The sequence below is a fragment of the Oenanthe melanoleuca genome, chromosome 8 (assembly GCF_029582105.1).
Source record: "Oenanthe melanoleuca isolate GR-GAL-2019-014 chromosome 8, OMel1.0, whole genome shotgun sequence".
Lineage (NCBI taxonomy): Eukaryota > Metazoa > Chordata > Aves > Passeriformes > Muscicapidae > Oenanthe > Oenanthe melanoleuca.
In genome coordinates this window covers 10,953,857-10,981,529 of record NC_079342.1, presented here as the reverse complement: position 1 = coordinate 10,981,529, position 27,673 = coordinate 10,953,857, and the positions used below count along the sequence as shown (strand labels likewise).

Sequence of the window (27,673 nt, the reverse complement as noted above, 5' to 3'; positions counted from 1 at the left end):
GACTTTTGCAGGTATTTCTCATGTCTGTCCAAAAATAGCTCTTGAGAGTTTTTACTGCTCACGTGCTTTTTCAAGTCAAATCACTGTTCCTTCTACCACTAATTGCCCTATCTGACAACATAACATTGTACCATAGCATTTCATGATCTATTTGGTTGATTCAAAACACAGCACAAAGGAAGTTCCTATTTCATTACTTGAACAATGTGGTTTGCAGGCTTCCGGACAGGCCTGCGTGTCTGAGGACTCTTATGAAATGATAAACAAGCTTGGATTTGTCATGTATTACTCAATTACCTGAAAAAATGCTCCAATATTTTGAGCTCTAGTCTCAGGATCTTGAGTATTATTTTATGAATAATGCAAAAGTATTACACATGAATAACTAGTAGTAATTTATAAGATTCTTAATTGTGAGCTTGAGATTGTGGTACTATTTCCTGTTGATGTTTGCTGCTTAAATACAGTTAAATATGTTGAATACTTTCTCTTAGACCAGAGGTTGGTGTCATTCTGATCTGACACCTGTGTAAATCTTAAATTATTTGCACTGCTGAAGTTGATATTTACAGTGAATAAGAACAGAATTTGAACACTGCATGAAGAAGAAATGAAAAAGCTGCATTACTAAAACCAAATTTCCTGTTAGCTTAGCATTCTTGATCTTTTGCAGCATTCATAGTATTCTTCATTACAAAACAACACAAACACAGGTTTAAATTTGATTTATTGAAAATCAGTTTTGCATAATTATTCAACATCTGCAAGTTTTAAAACATTTAATTCTGAATAAAAAGTCCATTAAGAAAAAATGTAATTTATATTCTCCTTTGTAAATTTTATACAGTCAAAAGCAATCTACTCTTCAAATTCCAAGTACAATGTTACTTAACTGCAAGTTTGAATACCAAATCCTTCACCTATCATAAACATATTCCAGCTGCCAAAGTCAATGAACCTTTCTACTTATTCCTGCTTTCATTTTCTCTAGTGGACCTTGAATGAAGAGCAAATACAGTCAGAGCTCTTAGCTGCAAACCAGGAATTTCTTCCAGATGAATTCTGCTGCTGATCATTGTGTTTTCCTTCTCCCAGAGATCGCTGCTTGTAACAGGAGACATTGAACTGCAGCAGTCCTGCATCTTTGATCGGAACAGGCTGCATCCAGTAGCAGGTTAAACTGGGACACCAAATGGTTTTGCCACTGATGTGTAACTATGGAGAGGCACAGCAGAGCAGCTGGGAAACCCAATCCCTTAAGGTGCCCTTGGAAAACTTGGCAGAGCTTATCTGTTGGGAGTTCTAAGCTGAAATCTCAATTCTAGTAGCTTGGAGAGCAGAGGTAGACGTCTTAGTCACAGCTTCCCAGAGCTGGTTCAGCATTTTGCAGATGGTTTGGAGCATCACACATGGTGATGCAAGCAAAGGTAACAACATGGTATAGTGCTACTGGGAGAGGGACAGGGAAATGGCAGGAAAACATTATTTGCTACTCTAGCTGAAAGAATTGTTTTTTCCTAGGCATTGTTCTTGTCATAGAAATAAACTTTCTACCTCCAGGCAGTTTAGAATAGAAAGCATCATATAGAAGTAAGATACACAAAACCTTAAAGGGGTATAGTCTTATTTTGGACACAGCTTTGCAGAAAGATGAAGTAGCTCAAAAGCCTTTAGAGCCCACTCTTAACAAGTTCTGTAATAATAATAATAGTACTTTTGCTTATAAAAACTATTTAGAAATATTATTGCTAGGTCCTCTTGTCTGAAGTTGAAGCTCAAGTGCTGTTTCTATGTCTGTAGCCCTTGCTAGTATCTGTTTCTTTTGAACAACGTATTTCTTCAATGCACCTATTGACTCTGTTTTTATTCATAAAACAATAAAACAAAAAGTCTTAAAGTTGCAACTCTGCCGTTCATACAGATGACCCCACAACAGGCACAATACTACTACATATACTCTTCTTAAAACACTTTTTTAAGAAGTGTTTTTAATAAAATTTAAAAAAAAACTCATACAATGAAACGTAGTTAACATATTTATACAAGAAATTCCAATGACTTGGCACACTGTAAAAATTACCAACTTGAAACTACTGAAAAAAGTTAATTCTAACACACCAGGGGTTTTGGCAAAAACTATCCCTCACTTTACTGTTAAAAGCCACTTCATCTAGATATTATGAATTTCTGACTTGGTATAAGCTTTGCCTTATTGCTACTACATAGTCAGTTGATCATACAACTTACTGCTTCTGTGATTTGTGCCTTATTCAGATGAACAGCTAGGTACAGAAACATGGGTTATATGAAGAATGTACTTATATAGCCAAAAGACTTGTGAGGGTGAGCAAAAAGGGAAAGTTTAGGTCAACAGCTTTGGTTTTATATGCCCGTGTAATTCACCTGACTGTTATGACTGTTAGTCATACTTGTAATAAAAATAAAGTGGAAAATAAGAGGGATTTTGAGACTACAGCAATCAAAGTTTGTTTTGGCATATCATGACACCCCCTGCCTTTATTAAAAGGAAGAAACATGAGAAATTACTTTTTAAAAAATTATCTATTACATGAGGTTACAGTAACTAAGATTTTGTAAATCATACTTCAAAGTGTGCCTGTATTTGTTTGTATACCATATAGTCACTTGTCTCATGTAACAGCCAAAAAGGAAAATACAATTGTGCAACTACAGGACAAAAGGATTTATGAACATGAATTGTACCTATTTGCTCCAACTGTTTTTTCAAAACTGCCTCAATTTCACATTGATGGTGCTTTTTTTAAAGTGCTGATATTAGTAATCTGTTATAAAAAGAGATCTCTTGTTCTTACATAGTTAGCCCAGTGTTTCTCCATGATGCCAAAGAAACAAAAACTGAGGATTTTTAAAAACATGTAATTTTGAAGAAAAGTGACAGTAACTACTAATCCTGTAGACTTAGGCACATGTAAATTTAATCAGTATTTAACAGCACCTAAACCAATGTCTAAGTTACTACTTGAACTTTTATGTGAAAATTAAGAAAATGACAGTTATGTTAACATTACTTTGCATATGCACCAAGTGGGCTATGCATAAAGTAGGCATTAACAATCATTAATAAATCCTACAAGTACAAAAAAATAGTAGCATTTGGAAAAATGGGAGAGCTTGGGAGGAGGCATTATGTTCATTAAAAAAAAACCCAACAACCCACCACAAAAAAACAACAGTAAACCCACAAACACAACCAGCACTATCACATCCAAAAAGCCCAACATGAATTGCAAACCTGATTTTTACTGTCCGTTCAAAAGAATCTGAAAGGTCTTTATTTTCTTTAGTTTATTGCTCCCCTTCTCCCCCATACCTGTTATACTGTTACGATCATAATATGAACACTAATGAATATTAAGTTCTACTTTTCCTCTTATCTTCAAAGAGACTTTTCAACATGTAAACCTGAACAGCTGATACCACCACCATTACTCCCAAGTTGACCATGGACCAGAAATTCACTCTGTCAAAGTTGCTTTCTTGTATGTTTCGGTCACGAGCCTCAAATGCTCTGAGCAGGGTCTGAATCTGGACACTTTTGCTTAATCTGGCTTTGACACTGTTGATGGATTCCTGGTAAGTAACAAAAGAGTATTTTTAGGAAAAAAACCCACCTGAATTAAGTGCACAGCTTGCAGCACATACACAATTATGAATACTGTATTACCACCTGTAATTTAATTTCTTGACAGAGTTAATTTCATTTTAAAATACACATATCATCATAGTTTTCATTAATTTGTCTAGTCTGTTTATTGTGTATCACCTAAAAAGATGTAATTAATGAAGCATTAGTGTTCTGTAGTAATTTTGTTTTTTCTCTTTTATAGGTAGGGACGTAAGAGGGAAATCAAACCTATTTGGACAAATAAAAACTAGTGAATTAACAGAAATAGTCTCAAAACAAATTACGGAGTAGCAAGCAATTGTAGAGTTTTTTCTGCTCTATAATAAAATCAGGGAGATTTTTAATGGAAACTACTATTAGGGCTATATCTGTAGCAAAATAAAAGTAGCAGTAACATTTTATCTGTTTCATATTTTTGTTAAATATTTCAAAATACCTATTCTGGGGAGTGAAATAAGTTTATGATGACAAAGTTCATTGTTACACAATAAGGAAAATGAACACCACGCAAGGGCTTTAAACATAAGACAGAATTCCTTATTTTTGCCAGAAAATGTGTTCTCATTAAGGAATTAAACTACTGAGTGCTTATGTTACTACTCATAGAGCTTACAAGGAAAGTAATACTTGGCTAAGTAAACAATAGGATCAAACACTAATTTTAACTTCACAAAATCTACCTACTTTATATGATTTTCAAGGTTCTCAAAGCTAAGTTCTGCATTTTTTTCTTTTGGAAGAGATATCAGTATGTAAACAAGTATCTATTGAAATCCCTTGAAGTATTTTTTCTGATTAAGTATGAGTGGGATTTTCTTCACAACTTCACATATAAATTTTGCTTTTTTTCCTAAGTGTCTTCATTGCCAATTTTAAAGATCTAGTCAGATTTTCAGATTCAGTATTTGGTTTTATTATTATTTAAAAGTATGCTATACACCTATAAAATATTTTAAACATTGTTGATTTTGTTATTTAAAAATCTGCATTATGTTTACGGCAATAATTAACACACTATTTTCTACATGATATATTCAGTAAGTGTGTGCAGATATTGGGGTTTTGGGTCTTTTTTTTTTTAAGATACCTATTGTCTGTAGCTATGATCAAGCAAGCAATAGCTTACTGCATCCTACCAAGCATTAAGAACCATGGTATTGGAGCACCAAGCAATCCGTTGCTTCTACAGTAATCTCAATATTTAATGATCATAAAGGGAATAAGAGGTTTGACTCAGCAGTAATCTGAATCCTGTATCAAACAGGCTCAGCATACAGTTTAAACAAACAGAACCACTCCATGTCTGCAAAGATGAACCTGTAGTTTATGCAAATTAACTCTCATTCTGTTTCTCAGTTTGAAAAGATGTAATAAAATTTGGGGGCAGAAAACCTAATATAGTTATATCTAATCTACTGAAGATAGAAACAGTAATCCATACTTCTGGAAGATGTAATGAAGAGGCTAACACAGTACCTTATCTTTAAACATCGATAAAAATTATGTAGTGATTCCAGCTACATCATTGGTGATAAATAATACTTTAATGCTCAAAGTATTCACTTCATTGCTGCTAGGGAAGAATGTCTCATTTTAGCAGTAGGAAGAAAAGAAGCTGAATTGGAAACCAAGTGACTGAGAGCTAGGCGGTTTCTTCTTGCTGAGGAAGGGCCTATTCTGAAAAGATCTCCAAATTTCTGTGTATAAGAGATCCATATAGACTTCCTGTATTAATAAAAGCAATATATGGAACTGGAATACATTCCAGCATGACGCAACAGAACAAGGCAGAATGGCTACATGACATTGAGTTTTCTTCCAAATGCTCTTACATTGAATAGAATAAAAGATCACATACTAACCAGAATATCTTCCAATTTCATGTCTAGGAGATCTGTGCCTGTAACATACTTCTTCCAATCTTCGTCATCTTGACCATCTTCTCCCATATTGTCCAGGATCAATTCAAAGAAAATCACCTTTTCAGAAATGGTACTAAATGTGTTGTCAAAGCAGAACATGTAATCCCCATCTTCTGTTTCCACCCTGTGTATATAAGCAAAACATGATTAACTACACTTTCTGTGCTGGTTCTCAAAAAATCTGTTTTGATAAGCACACATTTCCGTTTAAGACTGACAGTTGTACACTTGGAAATAACCAAATCTTCTTTTTGTATAAAAATAAGATTTCTAAAGACACAATCCCACTAACTCCAAATGTTCAAAATTATGAAGACAGCAGCTTGCTTTCATTTTTTTTCAGGGATTTTGAATCATTGCTAATAATAAAACAAAAGGCACAATAAGCAGAATTCTTATGCTGTACAGTAAAATTACAGCAAATATTACATTTTTTGAAAAAAGGACTGGAAAAATAGGGTACTTTTTATCTTATTTCACATAATCTTTTGATATTAGACATGGAGACCTTTTTTAACTCCATCATAATTATTTTTATCCACTGAACATTAACAGTTATCATTAAAACAAAAATACCCTTCACTTCATGGTACAATTAATGTAAAAAGCATTCAGTGTTTATAAAAGGAAAATTTGTATTTTCAAACTGTTCTATTAGAAAGTCTTTTGTAATACTTAGGAATAAAAAGTACTCAATTTACTTCAGTACTTCATTTAATTGTATTTGCTAAAGAAACCAGAAAAGTTCTTTATGTAACACTTCTGAATTTGAAGATTCTAAACTTACGTATGAACTCCATCTGATTTTCTTTCATCAAAAACTAGAGTTTCACCTTTCGGGGACAGCAGATGAAAATCAACATCTAATCCTGCTCCATCCAGAACCTGTGAAACAAACAAAAATAACCAACCTCTGATCAACAGAATTCCTGATTGCATCACTGACAGCAACATTTTTAGGAAAGGCAAACGTTTTTAGGTAAGGAAATAGATGAATAAAGAATCTGAAAGATTAATCTGTCTGGATGAGCTGACACCAAATGAACTGGAAACAGATGAAAAAATGGTACAACCTAAAACCATTTTAGCAATTTCAGAATTTTAAATTAAATGCAATCTAAACCTGCCAGGCTGGGCTTGTATTGGCTTATATACTGCTCCCTAACTACTTTTAAGAATGGGTGCAGTTTTATTGACAGGCAGGGTTAGAGAACCTGTAAAAATACCAACAAGAGACAGCTAAATCTGGCATTTCTATGGCTGATGTCACTGATTGGGAAGTACATGCACTACTCCCATTTCAGTGGCAGAATTGTTCTAACAAGTCACTTTTCTGTATATACATGTTACACATATTTGTACACTATGTGCTGTCACCCCTAATCTCTCTTTGTTAGGTGAATTAACAGTGCTGAAGACAGGACCAAATCTCTTATGCCAATCAAAGCTGTACCACAAGATCTTCTCACCTTTTGATGCACATTTAAGGTCTGAATTCTGCCAGGGCATTCTCTTTTCCCAAAGGTAGAAGGAATTGAAGGCGTTTATCTTCCTAAATTCTCAGGGAGTGTCTACAGCATTACAAAGCTGTGCTGCTTTAGCTGTGTAACATACTGTACTGGACTGTAGCTACAGTTGTATCACCACACCTACAGTGTAGTAGAAATTCTTTATAGGGAAGGTAGTAATTGCATAAGGGGGTGGAGAGGGATCATTTTTATGACATTACTTAAGTATTTTTTGTTTGCTTATTTTCCAGTGAGCTTTTTGAGTATAGCAGACTGCTCCTGCTGAAAAGGAGAGCAAAATTTACATACTGACATATCTTTAGGGCTATACACCAGTCTAAACACCCGGAAAAGAACCTTTAGTGTTTAGAACCTAAGTGTTTACCTTATGTCATTGGAGAATGATCTGCATCCTATCTTAAATATTCTTATGCTTTACCCACTAACATAATTAAGAACAAAATAAATCTATTTGCAGCTATGTACAGAATTCCTTTGCTACACACTCAAATAGAAAACCAAATCATTACTTGTACACAGTAGTGCTAAGAAATTTATGCCTGAGTAGAAATAAGTTATGTACATAAAGTTACACACACAAGTCATTTCTAAAAGAATGTCTTTATTTAGCTTATGATCAAACAAAAATCCTACTCTGTGCCAAATAAATTTCTGTTTGGCTTAGACAGGGCTCTTTTTTTTCTAAAAAAAGCTTGAACACCTCTCTTTCATTCTTGTTCAGATCTGCATGTAGCAGTATTAGAAATCAGAAAAAACCACGAATTTCAGCTTTGTTTTTTAGTTGGGAAACAGATGGGAAAAATAGGTGGAGGGGGAAGAGAGACAGATCCTGCATCCCTTCGATGCACAGTAATAGACTGGGAAGATACTCAGTGCATCTTCCCTCACTGTACCACTTTTACTGGAGAAAAGTCTTCATTTTAAGGAGGAAAAATAGCCTGAGATCGAAATCTATTCCAGACATCTGTGGGAAACTCGACTCTTCTTAAGGACACCAAAATTTTAATGATAGTCTGTTAAACTGGGCTGTTACTGTAAAAGTTTCGTCATTGAGATGAAAGGTGTTTAATATCAGCACAAAGATAGGCAAGTACGGGCTCTGTGCATCAGCACAACATTCTTTATGCTTTAGAGCTACAACACAAGGTCACAGCCATGAACTCTCTACATTCTGCTCTTTTGAAGGATGGCGACTTGAGCTCTTCTAAAGTAGAAACAAAAAACTCCCCCAAACCACCAAAAGAACTTATTAGAATAATTGAAAGGGCCGGTAAGTTAATTTCGAACTCCCGAAGGCAGAACTTCTACCAGTGTACAATTGCAGCGTGTCTCTGCGGGCAGAGCTCGGGCTCGGAGCAGGCACCGCGTCCCTGGGCAGGCGCTGCCCCTCAGGGCTGAGGCTGCGGCCTCAGGAAGGCGGGAGCGAGCTGCGGGCAGCGGGAGCGAGCTGCAGGCAGCGGGGCCGGGCACACGGCCCGGACACGGCAGCGCCGCCGGCACGGCGGATGCGGGACCTCAGCTCCCCTCGGGACACCCCGCGCGGAGACGCCCCCTCCCGCCCTGCCCGACCTGGTACTCGAGCTCCAGCGAGGCCTCCTTGCGCATGGGCTGGTAGAAGCACTCCTTGCGGCCGGCGGGCAGCGTGAACGTGAAGTCGCTGTCCAGGGAGGGGCTGAACTCGGCGGCGCGGGGCGGCGGCAGCAGCAGCGCGAGGCACCCGAGCGGCACCAGCAGCAGCCGCGGCCCCATCGCGGCAGCGCCTCGGAGCGCGGAGCCCCCGCGCGCGCACGCACCGAGGGGCGGGGCGCCCGGGGTGGGGCGGGGCCTGTATCGCCCCGCCCCCTCCGCACCGCCGCGCCAATCATCGCCCCGGCAGCGCCGCGCCCCGCCTACCCACAGTGCACCGCGGCTGCTCGCCCCGCTCCCGCCTCCAGCGCGCCGGCGGCGGGGCCGCGCCTGCGCCGTGAGGGCGCCGCGCGGTTCGAGCGCGGCGGGAGCGGGGAGGCTCCGCCACCGGCATCGGAACGGCACCGACCCGCTCGGAGCTGAGGGACGGCCGGCAGCGCCCCGTGCCGCAGCTCTCCGCCAGCCCGGGCCCCTGGCTGCCCGTCCGCCCGGGGCCGGTCTGCTGTCGTCTCTCGTTGCGCTGGTCACGGTCAGCGAGGCAAGTTTTGCGCCGTTCTCTTCTCGGGCTCCCCGGCAAGTGCCCGGCACTGCCAGATCTCTGAGATGCGCTGCGTGACAGATTTTTTATACAAAGAATGTATAGCAGGCTTTTCCAGTTTTCATATATGTACTGTACTTCATGAATGCATACAGAACTCCTCATAAAAGAGACAATTTGTAACTTAGCTAGTGAACATAGGAAGGAGTAGTGTTTGAAATTCAGATTTTTATTGTATTTTTTCTCCTTTCTTTTTAAATTTTGCAAATAGTTTTCATGCCTGTTTAACAGTGTTTTAATGTTCAATATTTCTTTAGCCCTGTGCATGTTACCAATGGAATGTAGCGTGTGGACTTGCTCTAAAAGCAGTGCTGACGATGATCTGCTCCCGAATGTACAGTCACTACAGAATCAGCTGAGAAGAACCGAAAAAAACCTCCAGACTGTAGAGAAAGCGCTTTGCAGGTACGAGTGTGTCTGGGAATCAGACCCTCCTGCCTCTTGTAGTGTGACTCTGTCGTATTTTGTGTGATGCATTACTGCAGTTAGCTCCTTTTGTGCTTTTTGTTTGAATAGTCTTTAGGAGCAACCTAATAAAGAAAAAAGGAATAATGACTTTTTTCTCTCCCTTCAAACACTGATACAAGTGAACATTACAGCTACTGCTTCGATGAGGTGATAGACGTCCCTCGGGAGGACTTTGCACAGCCAAATTACAATTGTCAAGGCTTTTCCGGCTGTAAGAAGAGTTATGGTAGGACATCTCACCAGGATTTTCAAAGAAAATCCAAAGTAAATATTTCTCGTTGTTACTTCTTTTTATTACTTTAGCTTTCTGTTCTTTGCTATTTTTTTTAACATTTTTGGCTGCTGGGCTTGGAGTAGATACACTGTAGCATCAGACAATGCTATCAAGTAAGCATTCTTAAACATAGTATCACGTGAGTACATTTCTTCTGGAAGTTTCGCTCTCTCCTTTCAGTACTTGAGGATTGTAAGGAAGATGGGGACAAAGTTTTTAGCAGGTCCTGTTGTGGTAGGACAAGGGGTAATGACTGTTCAACTGGTCTAGATTAGATGTAATAGGTGTGTTACTGATGGGGGTGGTGCAGCATAGGAACAGGGTCGCTGTGGTAGATCCCCCATCCAAGCAAACATTCGAGGTCAGGTTGGTCATGGCTCTGAGCAAGTTCTCTGCCTCTGCAAGGTTGTCCTTGCTTATTGTAGGGGGTTGGAGTAAAGGACCTTTAAAGTTCCATTTCAACCCAAACTGCTTTTGATTCTATGATGTATTTTTATGTAAGTATCTGTATACATAAACAAATGTATTTTTATATCTAGTCTTACTCGGTATCCACAACTTTGGATAAAACTGTGGAAGAAAACGAACATCTTCAAGAGAAGTTGGATGCCCTTCATGAGCAAAATGTATCTTTGACTTCTCAGAATCACTACCTAAAGGACAGAGTGGAAACAATGAACTTTGAATTGATGCAGTCAAAAACAAAAGTATGTATCTTTAGTGTATTCATCAAAGAGAAACACAAAGCCCAAGACACCCAGTGACCATGATTTTTGAGTTTAGAATCCCAATCAGAATGTGCTGGGTTTTGTCTTATCTTAATCTGTGTAGGTTTAATATTTGGTACATATTTAATAATCAATATTAATCTTGGATGGAATAGTTTGGAATCTATTTCTCTGTCGACAAACAACTATATTAATTATTAATTCCATCTACTTATGTTCCAAAGTTTAGTCTAAAGACAGTAAGCCACAGGATGAAAAATACACTGTGAAAGAAAATAGTTCAGTAATGCATTTAGGACTGTGAATTCATGTGTCTGAGACATTAATGGGAACAATAATGGCACAGTAGTCATTTGTCACTGCAGTCACAGCAGTCTAGGAAATGAAAATAGTTGATCTCTCAGGTTGCTTTAATATTGCTGTTTTAAAAAAAGTAAAGATGAGTTAGAAAGGAATATTGTATCTAATAAATCATTACTGATCTAGTGTACATTTGTCTGTATAGGTTTGTTTCAGGACAACTATGTTCTTTTATTTGATTTATATATAATATTCATAAAACATAGCTATGCTTTGTGGTTTTTGTTTAGAAATGTTATCTCCCAAACAGGACAAATAAATAGATAAACAAAATGTTGGACTGCCTGGCACTGAAAGAAGAAATAGTTGGATATAAACTTCTGGGGAAAAGTGAGAGAAGATCAACCTATACAGAAATAATTTTGCTAGACAGAATATCATACTGGAACTGGAAGGAATGTTAAATGAGCAGAAAATTGGAGTTCGGGTGCTGTAGATGAACAAACATAATTTACAGTAGGGTTAAGGGCACTGTCATTCAGTAAGCAGATTGTTCCTCTGTTTCTCACCTGTATATATGCAAATTTTAATGAAACCCCAAATACGTTTGTATTTCAGATTTCATATCTTGAGGCCGCTTTAGCTACACACTTAGTCAGCATTCCGAAGCTGAAAGAACAGATTGTAAATTTGGAAGCAGAAGTTTCAGCTCAAGATAAGATTCTGAAGTAATGTGTACTTTTAAATCAGTATTTTATTGTTGTCTTCCTGCTAGTCCAATCTCTTTTTAGGGATGACATAATTTCTGGTGCTGTGTGGGTCATGTGATCTGGGGTCTGAAACTTTAATTTCGAAGCCATTTATAGGAGGAGGGAAGTGGTTTAGTTTGTGCTGAATGTACTTCAACAAACTGAGAAAAAAATAATTAAGACTGGTAAAATAGTATGTGCTGAATAGGAATGTGCCCTTACAACTGGGTAGAGTGATTGTTTGCTACATGACCACATACGTTCTCTTGTGACAAGCATACCTATTTCTGAACACAACTGTGTTCTTTGTAACACGAAGGATTCTTTCTTCATGGATACAGTAATCAAGGCAAATGGCCAATTAAAGCTGGTATAAATGCTGTTCAGAGATGTCAGGAAGACATACTGGTTGTCAACTTGCCTTGCAACTTCATGCTGTGGAATATTAAATTAATATTTCAGTAGCCTGTCGCCACAAAAAACATAAAAATACTTATATTAAATTTATATTTTAGTGTTCTTTCTCAGTCACACCTCTTGGCAGAGAAAATATGATTTCTATGATCAGAGCTCATGACAGACAGTCAGCTCTCTGGGTCCTTGGCAGTTGTGACACCTGGTGCCTTACCAATTAAAGTCTTAGACGCCACTCCATACTCCTGGGGAGTCTGGAAACTATGGGTGATCCTAACCTAGTTTTGAGAGCTATAACTTGTTTGTCTGGAACAGGAATTTCTGGAACATTGTGTGCACTAAAGAATAACAGAAATCTATTTTTTTTACAAAACGTTCATTTTTTTTATTATGCTTTGTTTGTTTGCTAGAGATGCAGAAGATAGACTAGATCAAAGTCAGAAAACAGCAATGGAAAGAGAACACATTTTGCAAAGATATCAAAACAGCTACAAAAATCTGAAAATTGAATTAATTGAACAAAGCAAGCAAGGAAAGAGGTAATTAACTAGTTTTAATAAATGGAACATATAATAATAGACTGTAAGTATTTATTTCCATTTGAAGTTGTTTTCTTTGTGGAGTCAAATTACTTTTCTGTTTTAAGGATGTAATTTTTTAAAAAAGGGAAAATTCTGTGGGAAGGTACTAATTATTTAACTGGGCATGTTTAAAAACTTGAAATCAGCTGCTAGTTGCAGGCTGATAGTACACACTAGTGCCCAGTTTGTCAGCTGTTTTTTTCCTTCAGAATGGATGTACTGCAGTGGAAAAATATTTTTCCTGAATTATTTTTGTCTTTGTCTTGCAAGAACCTGCAGTGTATGCTAAGTCGTTGGTATTCAGCAGTATTCCTTGGTGTGAGGAAAATTATAAAAGAACAACTTAATCAAGAAAACTTTTTTATGTTAATCTTACCTGTCTGTATGATACTGTTGAAAAGGGTGCTGTAATTCCATCTCAATCCCCATTTCCCTTTCCTGTTGCCTCCTTCAGCCTAGTGGCTCTGTCACTAGGAGGGTTAGGGAATTTGTCTGTTGGACATTGCTATGAACACTCCTATCACCTCCAAAACATAATTTTAAAGAAGCGATGGAATAAATAAGAAGATCCCTACCTTCCCTATTAGTTTAATTGCATTACCTGGGGCAAAAAATTACCTGAATTAATGACTTGGGAAAGCATTTCTTGAACCTTTTAAGTGGAAATTCTTTGTTTGACTTGTGCCTCTACCCATGAAATTACCTCTAACCTACTTATGGCAAGAAAACATGGAATACTGTGGGGCTTGCACTGCTGGTTGAAGAAATGTTTTGCTTTATGATTGGTGTTCTTCAGAGCATGTGGGGTTGGAACTAGCTGTACTTAGTTACTAGTTGTAAATGTAAATATTTCTGTAAATATGTCAGAATAGCTGAGCTTCTGCCAGATGTTAAGTGTGATGTTATGGTTAGTATCAACAATTATTACGGTTTACTTTTAATCATTATTTTAATCATTGCAACAACTTACTATTCTTTACCCAGGCAAACTGAAGTGCTTTAGAATAATGCTATTTTGTTGTTCTGAAATGCTTTTCTGTCCTTCTCTGAATATTTCTGCCATCTGCAAATGGGCACTGGTCCTCAGACTGAGACTCATCAATCTGAGGGCTGGCTGCACTTAGATGAGGCACTGCCCCAGCCCCCTTAGTGGAAGAGAGAAGTGTTACTGACAGCAGCAGCAATTCTTGTGTGCCTATGTTGGCTGTCTTGAACAGACTACACACCTGAGCTGTGCTGAGATTACTCTGCCAAATTCTGCCCTAATGAGTAATGACAGGAGAAAGGGCAGTGCTGTGGAGATATAGAGGGAAGCAGTGGGGAGTCTGAGTTGTTTTTTGGATCAGAGCCTCATGAGATATCTGGGGCTTGGAAAATTGGAAGAAGAAAGGAAGTACCTGGAGCAATTACTGTAGTAGTTGTGTTTTAGTAACTGGACAAGATAGTTACATTAATGGATGAAGTTTGTGGGTTTTAAAATTGGTTTGCATCTTCTCCTTGGCAGAGCACAACAGCAAAGAAATGAAGCTTTGTTGAATGTGGAGGAGCTGACAAGAAATTTCACGAAGTTAAAAGCAGAAATAACTGACAAATTAGAAAAGGTGAGAGTTTTTTCTTCTCTTGTATTTGCCATGGTGTTGTGATGTTTCTTCCAATAGGCCAGGCAGCTAATAGCAACAGGTTCATCAGTGAGTCAGTTGTTTCCACAATTGTTGTTGGTGACAAAGTCCTAAAAGAGGTGAGACAGAGTAAGCAACTGTTTGTGGTGATAAATTCAGTTAAATAATTTTACACTATCTTTGCACTGTCTGGATCTCTGCAGATACTTTGGAGTATCCTTATACAGCTGCTGTTTCTTATGTCTCCTGCTCTCCAGCTCGGAAGTTGACGTTTTAAAAATATAAGATCCTTTTAAAAGCTCTTGTTCCTCAATATGAATAAACTGTTCAATGAAATATGTGCTGAAGAAGAGCTAAGATGAAAATGAAGTCATCTCCCAAAGTTTTGATGATCAGAATTGTTAATTGTCCCTTCCTTGTGGAATGAGAAAATATAGTTAGCTCTTATAGAGATTTTTTTTGTTAGAGTTCTTTTCTTGTGGAAAAAGGTTGCCAACCACAAATATGCCCTAAAATATTAATTTTTTCCTGAATGACAGAAAAAGAAAACTTCTTTGCCTCTCTCCTTCTCTTCAAAATAGTGAGCAACAGTATTATCTACTGACTTACTAGAAAGAGCATAGTGTTCATAATGTTATTTTAAAAATAGCCTCTTGGCCATGGAAGCTTAGTTAATTGCTGTACCATAATGAAAAATTTGCTTTTCAAGGCTAAAGCTGAAGAAGTAATCTTGGGAGAACGTTTAATTAATTGTGAAAAAGAAAATGAGAAGTTGAATCAAAAGTGTATCAGCTATAGAAAGAATATAGACATCTTAGAAGAGCAACTAAGGTAACACAAAGGCTTTTAAAAATTCTCTGCACAGTTAATTTACAAGAAATTGCATGTTGCAATTGTCACTGTGAATGTTCTGCTCAAATCATATAGTTCAAAGCAATTCATTTCTACTTGTTTTCTGTATTTTTAAACATTTTAATCCCACATGCTGTCTCCCATTCCCAGGAAGAAGTTCCCCCCAAGCCTTCTGGGGCACTGATTCCCTGGGTCTCTGGCTGCTCCTGAGGGCCAGGGCTGCTCTGGTTTGCTGTGTACCTTTCTTAATTGTTGTTCTTCAGGCCATTTTGTCAAGCGTTGGCAGTGTATGAACACCCTTACATTAGCTTGAGTCTCCTTAGTCAGTCTCTGCTACTAGTAATGAAAATACCTTTTAAATGTCTTTTTAGACAATTAAAAAAAGAGAATCACAACACAAAAGAAGAAATTAAAGCTCTAGAGGCAAAGAACACTGAAATTATATCAATGCTGAGTCAGTCTGATCAGAAAATCATCAAGCTTGAGAGTGAACTTTCTGAAAAAAAAGTAGTACTTGAAGAGAAAAATGCTCTGAAAAGTGAAAATGAAGAGCTGAGAGCACTTACTGCACAGCAACAAAACGACTTGAAATTATGTTGTCAAGAAATAGAAGATTCAAGGGAAGAGGTCCACATACTAGAAACCATTATTTCTCAGTTGTCTTTAAGTACATCTGAAGAGGTAGAGTAACTGATATAGTCTTAGCAGTGTATTATGTTTTGAGTAATTTTAAGGATTTTTTTAATATCCTGGTATTATGTGTCTTAAAATTTATATGCCAGTATAACACATGAATGAAGGATGCTGTGAAGCAATAAAAGGTTGACTTTTCATTGCTTTTTTTTCTGTTAACTTTTAGTTTAAATGGCACAATTTCAAACATCAGATGTTGAGTTCCTCAACAAAAGAAGCTACCTCTGAATCTTGTAGTGAATCAAGTAAACCTTTGATTGCAGACCTAAGGTATAACTTTCTGGTTACTGGGCTATGGCAAGAATAGGCAGATAATTAGGTGCTGTTATAACTAGCATGTAGAAGGAATGTTCAATATCTGTCTCCTCCTTTATAACAGCATTCAACTGCCAATGAAAGAAGCAGAAATTCAAAAGCCTGGTGCAAACTTCACTATCTGTAGTGGAGCTGAGCATCTTTCTAACAGTAATGAAGGACAAGACAACAGCAGGTTATGTGACCTGGAAACAGAACCTGTCAAATTGATCAGAAATCCAGGAGGTAAGCTTGCTGAAATAGCTGTGCTGTTCTGTCTAATCCACAGAACAGAAATGTTCTGCAGTGGTTCAAGGTGGTTTTACAGCAGGTATACTTTGGTTGAACAGGGAACATTTTGCCACCTTGGAAACTGTCATGTTCTCCAGACACAATGTACTTATTTATTTTGCTGCTTAAATTACTCCTTCAGCAGTAGCTGAGCTAGGAGTTGTGTTGAAATGGAACCATGTACATTTTTTCTTTGTGCAAATTGTGCTAAAGTCTCTGTATTTTTGTTGACTCTTTTCTCTGTATCCTGCTGTTACAGTGTTTTTCTGATTGCTTGTCATTACTGTTAGGACTGCTCTGGGAAATTATGTCAGGGCACCTACGTGATGATGCTGTCTTTATTTGTTTTCACAAGTTACTGCTTTCAGTTACATTATGGGTTTACATGTTCTTTTATAAATTAATCTTGAATTTATTTTTTTATACTTTGAGAGAGAAGAAATTGTCAACAGTTGGAACTTATAAGCAAACAGTTTGAAAAGGTGAGGCAAAAATTCCAGAAAGAGATAGAAGAGCTACACACGAAACTGATAAAAGCAGATGAAGAGAATTCTGCCTTGAGGACTAGCATGGCTCAAAGAACCAGTCAGTTTCAAATCATACAGGAAGACCTATTGAAGAAGGCTTCAAAAGCTAGTAGCTTAGAGAAAGAAGTAAGTTTTTAATAGCACTGAAAGGAATATGCCACTTTTTCTTCAGTTATCGAAGATATTGAAGCCAATAGTTACAGAAAAAAACTGCAATTGCCATAATAATTTCAAAATCTGATTAATTAAAATAAAATCAAACAACTTTTCAGCAAGCAGAAGGACTTAGCAGCCTTAATTTGTTAGTTGTCAGAAATACTGTTTTAAAGCTGGTATAGTTAGTAGGCTTTTCAGCTACTACTTTGAATTGTTATGTGGAAAATAGTGTTTTGTTGCTTTGGTGTAGTTGAATTAATGGGTAATCCTAGGAAAGAGGTTAAAAGAACAGTTGTATTTTTCCTCATTAAATGTTACTGTAGTTGCCAGAGATGAACATCATGACCAGAGAGTCACAAAAGAAAAAAACTTAAGCTTCAGCTTTTCTCAGAGTGAATAAATTAAATTGCTAATGTTTCCATTCTGGTGCTAATGTGTTTATAGAGTCCAGCATAATGGGCTTTGCAGTTATTTCCTAATAATGTAAGTGTTATAAATATGTAAAGCTATTTCACTGATAATTAATTGGGTAAATTGTAGGTAAGTAGTCCTGAATCTTTCTCTGTAAGTAATAAAATATAATAGTTCAACAAAATCAATCAGTTTATTAAAAATACAATAGTAGTAGCTAAAATGGAATTGGTGATAAGAAAGTGCACACAAATATTTGAATAAAACTGAAGTAGTTGTCTACATGCTATTTTGTGCCATATTTAATTTCAGATAAGAAAGAAATCTTCTCAGCTTTCTGCACTTGAGAAACAGTTAGAAGAAAAGACTGTTGCTTATTCCACTGCTGCAGACAGAAATGCTGAGTTGGAACTGGAACTCATGGTAAGCTGTTCTCAGTGAGAAACCACATTTATTTAAAAAGACATAGAAGTTTAACTTGACAGTAGTATTCCCTGTATTCCAAATGTGTGGACTTTCAGATCTGCTAAATAATGTGTGCAGATTTTAGGAACACAGGTTTTAAAAACGGAATCTCATTTGGAATAAAACATCCTATTTTCCCTGCTCTTGAGTGTGTAAGTTATGAATGAATGTGTTACGTTTTCATTGTGGTCACATATGCAATGAAGGTCTGGCTCTGTTGAATTGCCATTTGTTTCAGTGAAATACGTGTAGATTTGTAAATTAAAAAGTCTTAAAAATGGTATTTTAAAGATACTATCTGTCCATATGAACACAGAAAATTCTTTTTGTCTTTGTCAGGAGTTATCTGTGCCATTATCCATCTTGGCAGACTACTTGTCTCTGTAGTGCCTACATTTACTGTCATTCTGTGGTATAGGCGTGACATCCTTTGAGATGACACATGCTCTGTGTAACTTCAGAATTTTGTTTGTTATTCCTTTATGAAGTCTAGAAATCAGGCGATCAGATAAAACACTGTTTAATATCACAGCTAAATGTTTTTATTAAGTCCTTTTATTGTTGCCACTTCCCAGGGAAGGAACAGATGCATTCATGAGCTGGAAACAGTTATCAGTGAAGAACATGAGAAAATAACTTCTGCTTTTGAAAATGAAAGGTTGCTTCACCTTGAGCAGCACAAAGAGATGGAGAAACAGATTGACCTAGTAAGACTCTTTATCATGTGGTATTATGTATGAGTGTTATACTATGTAAATAATTTGTCATGTAATTTCGAGACATCTCCGTTTAAAATGTTATGTTAAAAAGCTCTTTCTTCTCCCTACATTCCCTAATTTTAGTACATTTTCCATCTAACGAGCTATGCAACTTTCCCTCTGAAATATTCATGTCCTGCTCAAATGAAGAGAAATTAGGACTTAGGAAAAGTCCTTGTTCTTTGCTCCAAACACACAGAAAAACAAAAAGTATATCTTCAGTGCCTACTGGGTTTAAAGCATGACAGCTTCTAAAAATGTTCTTGTTGCTTGAACCTCTGCCAATCTGAGCCTCATAATCATCTGTGTTCAGTCTCTAGAGAAGAAATCTGTTTCTCCAAATGATTAGAAATTTAACTGTGATTATTTCTAGCTGTTTAAAAAGCTTCTCATCTTTTAGTAAAGAATGCATGCATGTCTCATTGTCTTGGCTAGTGACAGACAATTACACTCTGCTTCCCCTCACTCTCCTCTGAATTTAAGATATTAAGTGCTTGGGATTTCTTGATAATTTTAAGACTGGCAGTATTGCACAATGACAGTAATTAATTTTAATTATAAAATGATGGGTTAATAGAACTAAATCACACATTTAGATGAATAAATTCTTATTAGAATAATAAATTACAATTTACTTATGGACAGCTTCGGACACAGCTTGAGAAGAAACATCAACAGTTCATTGAACAAGAGAAAATAATATCTATTTTACAGCAACAAGTTGTACATAAACAGCATCACATCAAATCATTGGATGGGCTGCTAATAGGAAACAGAGAGGTAAGGTTGGCTCTTGACTTTCTTTAAATGCAAATTAAATAAGTGACTGAAAATAATGGAATGCATATCCATAAATACATGGAAAAATTAGGGAAAAATAAAGATGTTTGTGTTTCTGCTTCTTAATTCTTGTTTGAGTAATTGACTGTGTCTAGGGTAGTCACCAGTTACTACTGGTGTAGTCACTGCTACTACTACTACATATTGTACAAATTTTAATGAACTTCCAGTATTTTCTGTCTTACTTTATGCCTCTGGATTGCCCCTTGGGCTTCTCTCTCTAATGAAAGGAAAGAGATCTGGATAAAGAATGATTGCATCAGTCCTGCACTAGGTGAAAAACCAATAATGTTCTAGTATGATAATGTTTTATTCCTTTTAATGATGCTGAATATGAATAGACATCTCAGCAACAAAATTCACTTCAGAGTATCATGTATACAAGTACACTATACAAGCAATTGTGTTTTAGATACACTGATCTGCATTTCTTTCCTGATTCTGATTATGAGTTTTTATTAAATTACTTACAACTTTATAACATTAGATTTATGTTATGTAACATTAATATTTGGTTATCTGCAATAAAAATATCTGTAAAAGCAGGAAATGGAAAATCAAAATGTCAAGAAAGATCAAGGATTGAAGATGCTGGAAAATCAGTTAACAGAAGAAAAAATCAAAGTTAGTAAGCTCTCTATAATGTTCAAGTAATAATTTTAAAGTTTACAGTAACAGTGTATTTCCTTTTATCTTTATAGAAAAATTGTTTTATAAATTTTTCTTAAGTAAATATTCCAGAAGTCATTTATCTGAAGTATTTCTTTATCTGTTGTTTAATTTTATTTTTTCTTTTTTTTAATTAAAAGAAATATGATGAAACCTACAGTAAGAGATTATGCAATGCATAATTAATGCAATTACTGTAGTTACAAATAGGGCAAACTTGTGGTTATTGTACTCACAAAGTCCAACATTGTCTCACAGAGCTAATGTTATATATGCTTTTGGTCCACATATGGCGTGTATTTTAGATATATGTGGTGCTATCATGTTGGTCATGTTTTTAGCCATCTCTAGCTCTTTCTAGTGCTTGCCTGATAAACATTTTCCATGCAGCACTTGTCACAGGATTTTAATAAACTACTGCCATATGCAGATTTACCCAAGTCAGGTTTCAAAGTATTAAATTTTTAGGATTATCAGTGGGAGAAGACACCAGGGACTTTGCTGTTCTCATGCTCTTTCTGAGCTTATGTTGGAACAATTTTCTATCCAAGTGGCTTTGTAGTATTTGGGATGTTTTCCAGAGACTTAAAATTAGGGCACACAGTAATTTCTTTTCAAAAAGCTCTTGAATCAGCTGAGGACAGAAATACAAGTTTCTGGTTTAGAAAACTGGCAGTCTGTTTGCAAAACTGAAAGAATTAGACCTTCTGCAACTAAATTCAGCACAATTCTCATTGATGAGAAATCCTAACATTGGAACCAAATGGTTAAGAAAAGCTTAATTACTATGCCTTAAGATCTCTGGGGGTTTGTTTGTTATAATTTTTATCAGTTCAAGTTTATAAGGTATTTGTTAGATATTACTCAAACCCAAATGAACATTAAAAGTGCAAAATAGATTGACAGTGTTGACACTGCTCAAAGCTGTTCCTTTCCTGTTTGGTGAAACTCAGGCACTGTCTCCCAGTGCCGAAAGAGAAATCGTGCTGCCTAGTAACTTTTTGAAAAGAGTTGTATAAAGATCTGAGGGGGTTTTTTGAAATACATGTGCCAACTCATTATCACCTATGATGATAATTCCAAATTTATTTATGCAGTTCTATATGCAATGAAACATGATGGATTAATGATTTAGTATTGACCCTATGTTTACTTTTAAATTCTAGCTACTGACAAATGCTGGTATAGCTTCTCGTAACTGATAGTCTCATCCAATATAAACACAGTCTTAAGTATTATAAGTTTGAATTTCACAAATAATTTTAATTTTTGAAGTCTATTTCAGTTTTAAAGTTTGCTATGGTCTTCCATGACTGTTTTAATACTTTTTTGATAAAAATGTACCTTTCTGATGTTTTACACAAAGCTGTTTTTTAATACAGTTTTTAGACCAGTTAATACAAACCATGCCCTGCAATTTAAAATAATCTACTGCGTTCACCTAGGTGCGACAACTTGAGTCAGCACTAAAAGTATGTAAGGAAGAAGTTGCACTGTATTTGAGGCAGTCACAAGAAAATAAGGATATGTTTGAAAATCAGCTGAAAGAAAAGTCTGAAGAGGTAACAGGTTGTTTTCCAACTCTTCTGTATTGCAGAGAACACTTGTTACGATTGATTTAATGTAAAAGTTTGTGAAATGACAGCCAACATTTGCAACAGGACTTGTGGATGGGAAATAAGCTGGGAAAAAAAGATACATTTTGTGAGGGTAAAGGGGAAAATCATAACTCAGAAATGCTGGGTAAGTTTAGGGAAAAGAAGCACTAAGATGAATGAATTGTTGGAAGAAGTAACAAAATCAGAATAATGTGAAACAAAGCAGTATCTTGGAAAAAATGGAGGGAGCACTATTGCAATATAAATTTAAGTGCACAAAATTGATCTATTTTTCAACTGTCTTAATGGGAAAGAAGTCCTGGGCATTAAAAAATGTTTACTTCTAGACCCTGAGTTTTATCATACTTTCCACTACTACTTGAAAGCAAGAGAGAGTTAACTTTAAATAGTAGAATGAATTTGTGTTCGTGGGTGAACTAATTATATAGTAGGCTGCTCATGTCAGTGCTGGCCTACCTGCTAAGAGAGGCTTTAGTCAGGTGGAGATTGCTGGACCCTGGACATGAGCTTGATGGAAGTTGTGTAGTCTGTATCACACACAGGCCTGTGGTATTTACTGCTGCTTCCTAAGCACTAAACACTCTTGTTCTTATACTGCATATGAACTGGAGGCTGTGTGAAACATCAAGTGTAGCAAGTGAGGCTTCATAATTGTGACCACTGTTTTCATAAATAAATTCCTGTCACTACTTCTCAGAGTTAGCAGTTAGTGATTTCTTCTAGATTTTTTTTCAAGAACACTCCCCTTTTCTTTTTTTCATTTTTTTTGTTCCCTAGAACAGTTCCCTTGGGCACTCACCACTGAGAAACCAAACTATTCAACATAAAACAAGTTAGGCACTCAGAATTTCTTTTTCTATTGGAATGAGTATTGTCATACAGTCAAAAAGAAATAAAGGGGAGGACTGAGAACAAGATCTCAAGAGGAAAACAAGACTTTCTGAGAAATAAAGAAGACTGGCAGAAAGAAAAGTAGTTCTAACTAAAAATCTGCTATGTATATTTTTTAAATACTGACAATTTATGTTTAGAAAGCAAGAATCAAAACCTGGAACTGACTGAGAAGTTACTGCTTTCCTCACTTTATAGAGCATAACTCAGTGAGAAATTATGAGGTCTGATACGTACTGTTGAAATTGTAATGCAACTAAATTCAGACCCAAAAGTTTTATTAAATCAGAAGTGTGATTAAGAGAGAATAGCTGATGCAATTGCAAATAAAAATGTTTTATTGTAATGGAAAAAAAATATCTTTTCAGCTTCATTATTTACAGAGAGAAATAAAAATAAAAGGTCAGAATATTCAGGACATGAGTGAGCAAAATATTCTCCTGCAACAAACTTTGCATCATCAGCAGCAAATGTTACAGCAAGAAACTATCAGAAATGGGGAGCTGGAAGACAGTCAAATTAAACTTGAAGAACAGGTACAATATGGTGAAAAATATCAATATATATAGAGAAAATTAAATGCCTTATATATGTTTTCATAATATCTATAAAACATGAATATTTGTTTGATAAGTGAGTTGATAATTATTATTTAGATATACCTAAAATAAAGAGTTTAGTGGATTGTTTTCTCTTAATCCAGGTTCTGAGCTATCAGAAATTCTAGTTAGCATTAGAGTGGCTAGGTACTTGGAAAATCAAGCCCTAGACTGCTGTTAAGGAGAGGTGCATTTAAATTCATGAAGTTGCCTCTTGTTATATTTACTAGAAACTATTTGTCTTTCAAATGTGCCGAGTTTAATTTTAAATTACATACAGACTATAAAGAAATCTGTTGTGTAAAAACTCTCCCTATGTGAGTTGCAAGACAAGAATGTGTATTTCTTTGATATGCAATTTGAAAATACTCTTTAAATGCCATTTAAAATAGATATCCAGTTTGGAAAAAGAGCTTCAGAAGCAGAAGGCATGTGCAGAAGAGGAGTTGAGAAAGGTGGAGGAAAAACTGTGCCTAGCTGCTCAGGAGGCAGATTCAAAGGGACAGAAGATGGAGGAACTTAAGTGTACAATCAGGTAGGTTTAGTGTAAGTGAGAGGTGTATTCTGCACTTGGTCATATGGATCAGAATGCTTGCTGTCTGAATTGGTGTTCAGCTCTGGGCTTACACTTCAGTCTCTGTGAGCATAGACTGGAAATCAGAAGGGAAGCTTCTGGCTAATAGAGGCATGACTTTATGGAACAGCTTTCCAATGGAATTAATGCATGTCCTGGCAACTTATTTAGCCTTAAGATAGCACTTCATAAAGCAGATCAAATCATAACTGTATCAGCTTGCTTGTAATTGTAGATAGTACAGTAGCTTGCTAGTCTTAAAGAACATAGTTTTGATTACAACATGACTGTTATTTCTATTTTATTCACAAACACTTGTCTTAGAGCATGTTGCTCTTGTTATTCCATGGTTCATTTTGTTCTGGTTGCTTCTATTAGACAGGTTAAACTGGAGATGGACCAGTGCAAGAATAAACTTTCTGGCATGGAAGAAGAAGTAATGCAATTAAAACGAGATGGTGCAAACAAAGCACTGCAGATAAATCAGTTGGATATCACTCTGGAAGAAACAAGATCAGAGCTCAATAAAAAGGCAAATGAAGGTAATTCGGCTATTTTGTTTATCAGGTTTCTTTTCATTAAATTATTCCTCTGTATGTATTAGACATTTTTTTCTTCCCCCCCTTGTATAATCAAATACATGAGAGTTAAAAAATTACAATCTTTTTAAACTCAAACAAAACCAAACCCAAATGAACAACACCCCCACAATCCAAAAAAATCACAAACATTTTCCACATACTTTTGCAAATTCTCACTTTTGTGGTATATACCTTCACCCCAGGTGAAATGTATAAGTAGTTTCTCTGTAAATTGGTAATGTAGATTCTTAATGTAATAGTCAAATGAGACATCTTTAGTATAGGCATATGCTATTCAAAAAATGCATCTATTTGAAACAAACAGAAAACCCCACAAGTCTATGGAAATAACAAACTTTCCAATCCATCTCCTTCCATAAGTTTAATTGTACCATTGTTTTAAGCTAGAGAAACACCAGCAATTCTGGTATTTGCACTTTTTCTAGCACTACATTTTCAGTTACTATAGTGTGTCTGTACTGTTTCCTCGGCCAGATGTTTTTAGATATATCCTTATGTTTCAGGTCAGTTGTTGATTATGAACTGAATAAAACTAGAAAATACTTAGGTACCATATTTTTTTTTTATATAAGTCGTCACTGTTTTTCTAGATTGTCCTAAAAAATAGTGACACTGAAAATTTATTATGACTATATGTGCTACTAGGTAGTAGTGTTGCATGAAGACCCTGATGCACTGATGATGAAACATTCTCTTTTGTGGTGTGTATGTGAAATAGTGAATGATTTAGAAGATAAGCTTCTTCAAACTCAGACTTGCCACAGGGAAGCCTTAGAGAAAATAGCAGAACTGGAATCTGCATTACAGAGTGCACAGTACTCTCTGGAGGAGAAGAACATTGCTATCATGGATCTAACAACTGAGCTCAGGTGAGCTGGTATATTTTCTATGATGAACACTTAGTTATGTTGGTTATTCTTTAAGAATAACAAGTAATTTGGATAAGGATTTTTAATGTTCTTAGCTGCTCTCTATAACATTTAAGTGGTTTGTGGCTATCAGATAATTGGGTACTTGAGATCCTTGGCTCATTTTTAATTTCTACAAGTGGTGCTGAATTCTTCTTGGGGAATTCTGTTTAACATCTGCAGAAATTATTTTCTGAATCCTAAAGCTGTGAAGTAATCATAATAATAGTCAAATTGTCCAGTTCCCTTTCTGACCACAAATAAATTATACTTTATTTTTTTAAGAATCCTGATATAGCCATTTAAATAACTTGAATCATGAAGTTATTAGGAACTCCCCACCTGGAATATAATTAACAGAGTTATTCTATTTGGATTTGTTTACTTGCAATGAATTCACCTTTAGGGTAATATGCTTTAAGTAAGTAATAGATCTCATTATTTTCAAGCTGGATATTTGAAGCTAAGCAACTGAATGTGCATTAAACGATTAAATGTATGAGAATTTCAGGTATTGCAAGGATGAAATTGAAGACAAAACGCAGGAACTCCTTGACATGGACCAAGCACTAAAAGAAAGGAATTGGGAACTGAAACAGAGAGTAGCTCAGGTAAGATAATTTTTAAACATGTTACTTAACATTATTCCTGTTATATAGTAGATAACTTATAAAAAGCCTGCTAGGTTTGGTAGCTTTGATGTGATGTTTCAAACTGTATTGCTTACTATACAGCCACAGTGCCAGCCTTAAACCAGCTGTTTGCTGAAACCTTATGTACCAGGAAATTCAGAAGCCTTATGCCATAACCTGTCCCAAGATTCTTCATTAGTGATAAAGTTATGGGGCAACTGTTCTCATCTTGATGTTTGCTAAGAGGAAGGAAAGATCTGTACTAAAGGGTGATGATAGATTCCTTTTCTTGTTTACACTGGAGCATATTTGATTCACATTAAAGCAGCCTCTAAATATGAAATGGTATCTTTGTTGTGAATAAATTTCTGTAGCTCACTTGAAATATTTTCAGTCTTTTAGGCTGGCTTCAGGATTTGATACCCATTATGGGAAAATTCTGCTTCTGTCATTTTTCTATAAGCCTCTTCCTGAAGGAGTTACCAGCCTTTGTATTCAAGAATATTTGAGGTTCAGAGAGAAGGAGTGGGTATTTGAATAAGAACTGACACTGGAAAGAGGCCAGATTTTGCAATGTATTTTTGCCACAGTACCCTGTGAACTGTCTAGGGAGTCATCAAAACATTTGATGAATTGAACATTTTTGGTTTGGCAAAATTTCGCACTTCCTAACAAGCTGGATTAGTACAATAAACTACATATGTTTCTTTGAAAATGGGAACTAGGTTTGCATTATATGCATTTGAGGACCATATTCAGTTATAGACTTTTTTTCCCAATTTTCCCTTTTCTTTTTATGTTTGGCCACCATGTAAATGAAATCACTAAGGCATAGCTTTATATTGACTACTTGAGAGAATACTCTTGAGGCTACAAAAATTAATTTCATTCACTTTGCTCTCATATTTCGTAATATGGCTTTTAAAATCTGCATGTTAGTTCAAAATAAAATATTTCCCTTTCTTCCTTTTCTACCTCTAGATTACACAATTGGATATGACAGTTCGTGAACATAAGGGAGAAATGGAGCAACAAATAATTCAATTACAGTCCAGTTTAGAGAAGTCTGAGTTAGAAATTAAGGAATGCAATAAACAGGTAATTCTTAATTAAGAACGGAGTTTCCCTAACAAAGGGCAACTAATTCTATGAGAAAGTCTGGTCCTGGGACACAATAGCTGGCAAGATTTAATCTAGAAGATAAAAACTCTTTTTTATTGTAGAGAGGGAAAGAATGTACCAGTAAAAAGAAATGTTTGTCAATTAAAACTATAAATTTTGCAAGGTTATGACAGTGCAAAAAATGAAAACCTATTTTTCACTTGATATGATACAGCTCCCAAACTGCTCTTTTAGTAAAGCAAAATGTAGACAAAATTAAAAATTGACAGAGGAATCCAAAGTCAGGGATAATACT

General features: G+C 36.1%; 2 protein-coding genes across 4 annotated transcripts in view; one reads left to right on the top strand and one right to left on the bottom strand.

Annotated features, from left to right (window-relative positions):
• Positions 1-710: 710 nt before the first annotated feature.
• On the bottom strand, positions 711-8,960 carry TMED5 (transmembrane p24 trafficking protein 5). Its single transcript, XM_056497301.1, has 4 exons — positions 8,688-8,960; positions 6,377-6,474; positions 5,530-5,713; positions 711-3,612 (listed from the first exon to the last, which is right to left on the bottom strand). Exons 1-4 carry the CDS (start codon positions 8,865-8,867, stop codon positions 3,394-3,396), a joined length of 681 nt encoding a protein of 226 aa, XP_056353276.1. The 5' UTR covers positions 8,868-8,960; the 3' UTR covers positions 711-3,393.
• Positions 8,961-9,603: 643 nt separating this feature from the next.
• The window catches only part of CCDC18 (coiled-coil domain containing 18), a 24,177-nt gene continuing 6,107 nt past the window's right edge, over positions 9,604-27,673 (top strand). Inside the window, exons 1-22 of one of the 3 annotated variants that reach the window (XM_056497495.1) lie at positions 9,604-9,747; positions 9,930-10,074; positions 10,624-10,791; positions 11,731-11,840; positions 12,686-12,814; positions 14,361-14,457; positions 15,185-15,306; positions 15,699-16,008; positions 16,187-16,290; positions 16,400-16,560; positions 17,038-17,258; positions 18,012-18,122; positions 18,740-18,871; positions 19,568-19,702; positions 20,309-20,386; positions 21,877-21,993; positions 23,310-23,477; positions 23,933-24,075; positions 24,493-24,656; positions 25,435-25,585; positions 26,136-26,235; positions 27,238-27,354. In XM_056497495.1, coding sequence (XP_056353470.1) covers positions 9,608-9,747; positions 9,930-10,074; positions 10,624-10,791; positions 11,731-11,840; positions 12,686-12,814; positions 14,361-14,457; positions 15,185-15,306; positions 15,699-16,008; positions 16,187-16,290; positions 16,400-16,560; positions 17,038-17,258; positions 18,012-18,122; positions 18,740-18,871; positions 19,568-19,702; positions 20,309-20,386; positions 21,877-21,993; positions 23,310-23,477; positions 23,933-24,075; positions 24,493-24,656; positions 25,435-25,585; positions 26,136-26,235; positions 27,238-27,354 — 3,123 coding nt within the window. In that variant the 5' untranslated portion in view covers positions 9,604-9,607. The remainder of the gene's footprint in view (positions 9,748-9,929; positions 10,075-10,623; positions 10,792-11,730; positions 11,841-12,685; positions 12,815-14,360; positions 14,458-15,184; positions 15,307-15,698; positions 16,009-16,186; positions 16,291-16,399; positions 16,561-17,037; positions 17,259-18,011; positions 18,123-18,739; positions 18,872-19,567; positions 19,703-20,308; positions 20,387-21,876; positions 21,994-23,309; positions 23,478-23,932; positions 24,076-24,492; positions 24,657-25,434; positions 25,586-26,135; positions 26,236-27,237; positions 27,355-27,673) is intronic. The other 2 variants (XM_056497496.1, XM_056497498.1) reach the window with 2 other exon arrangements.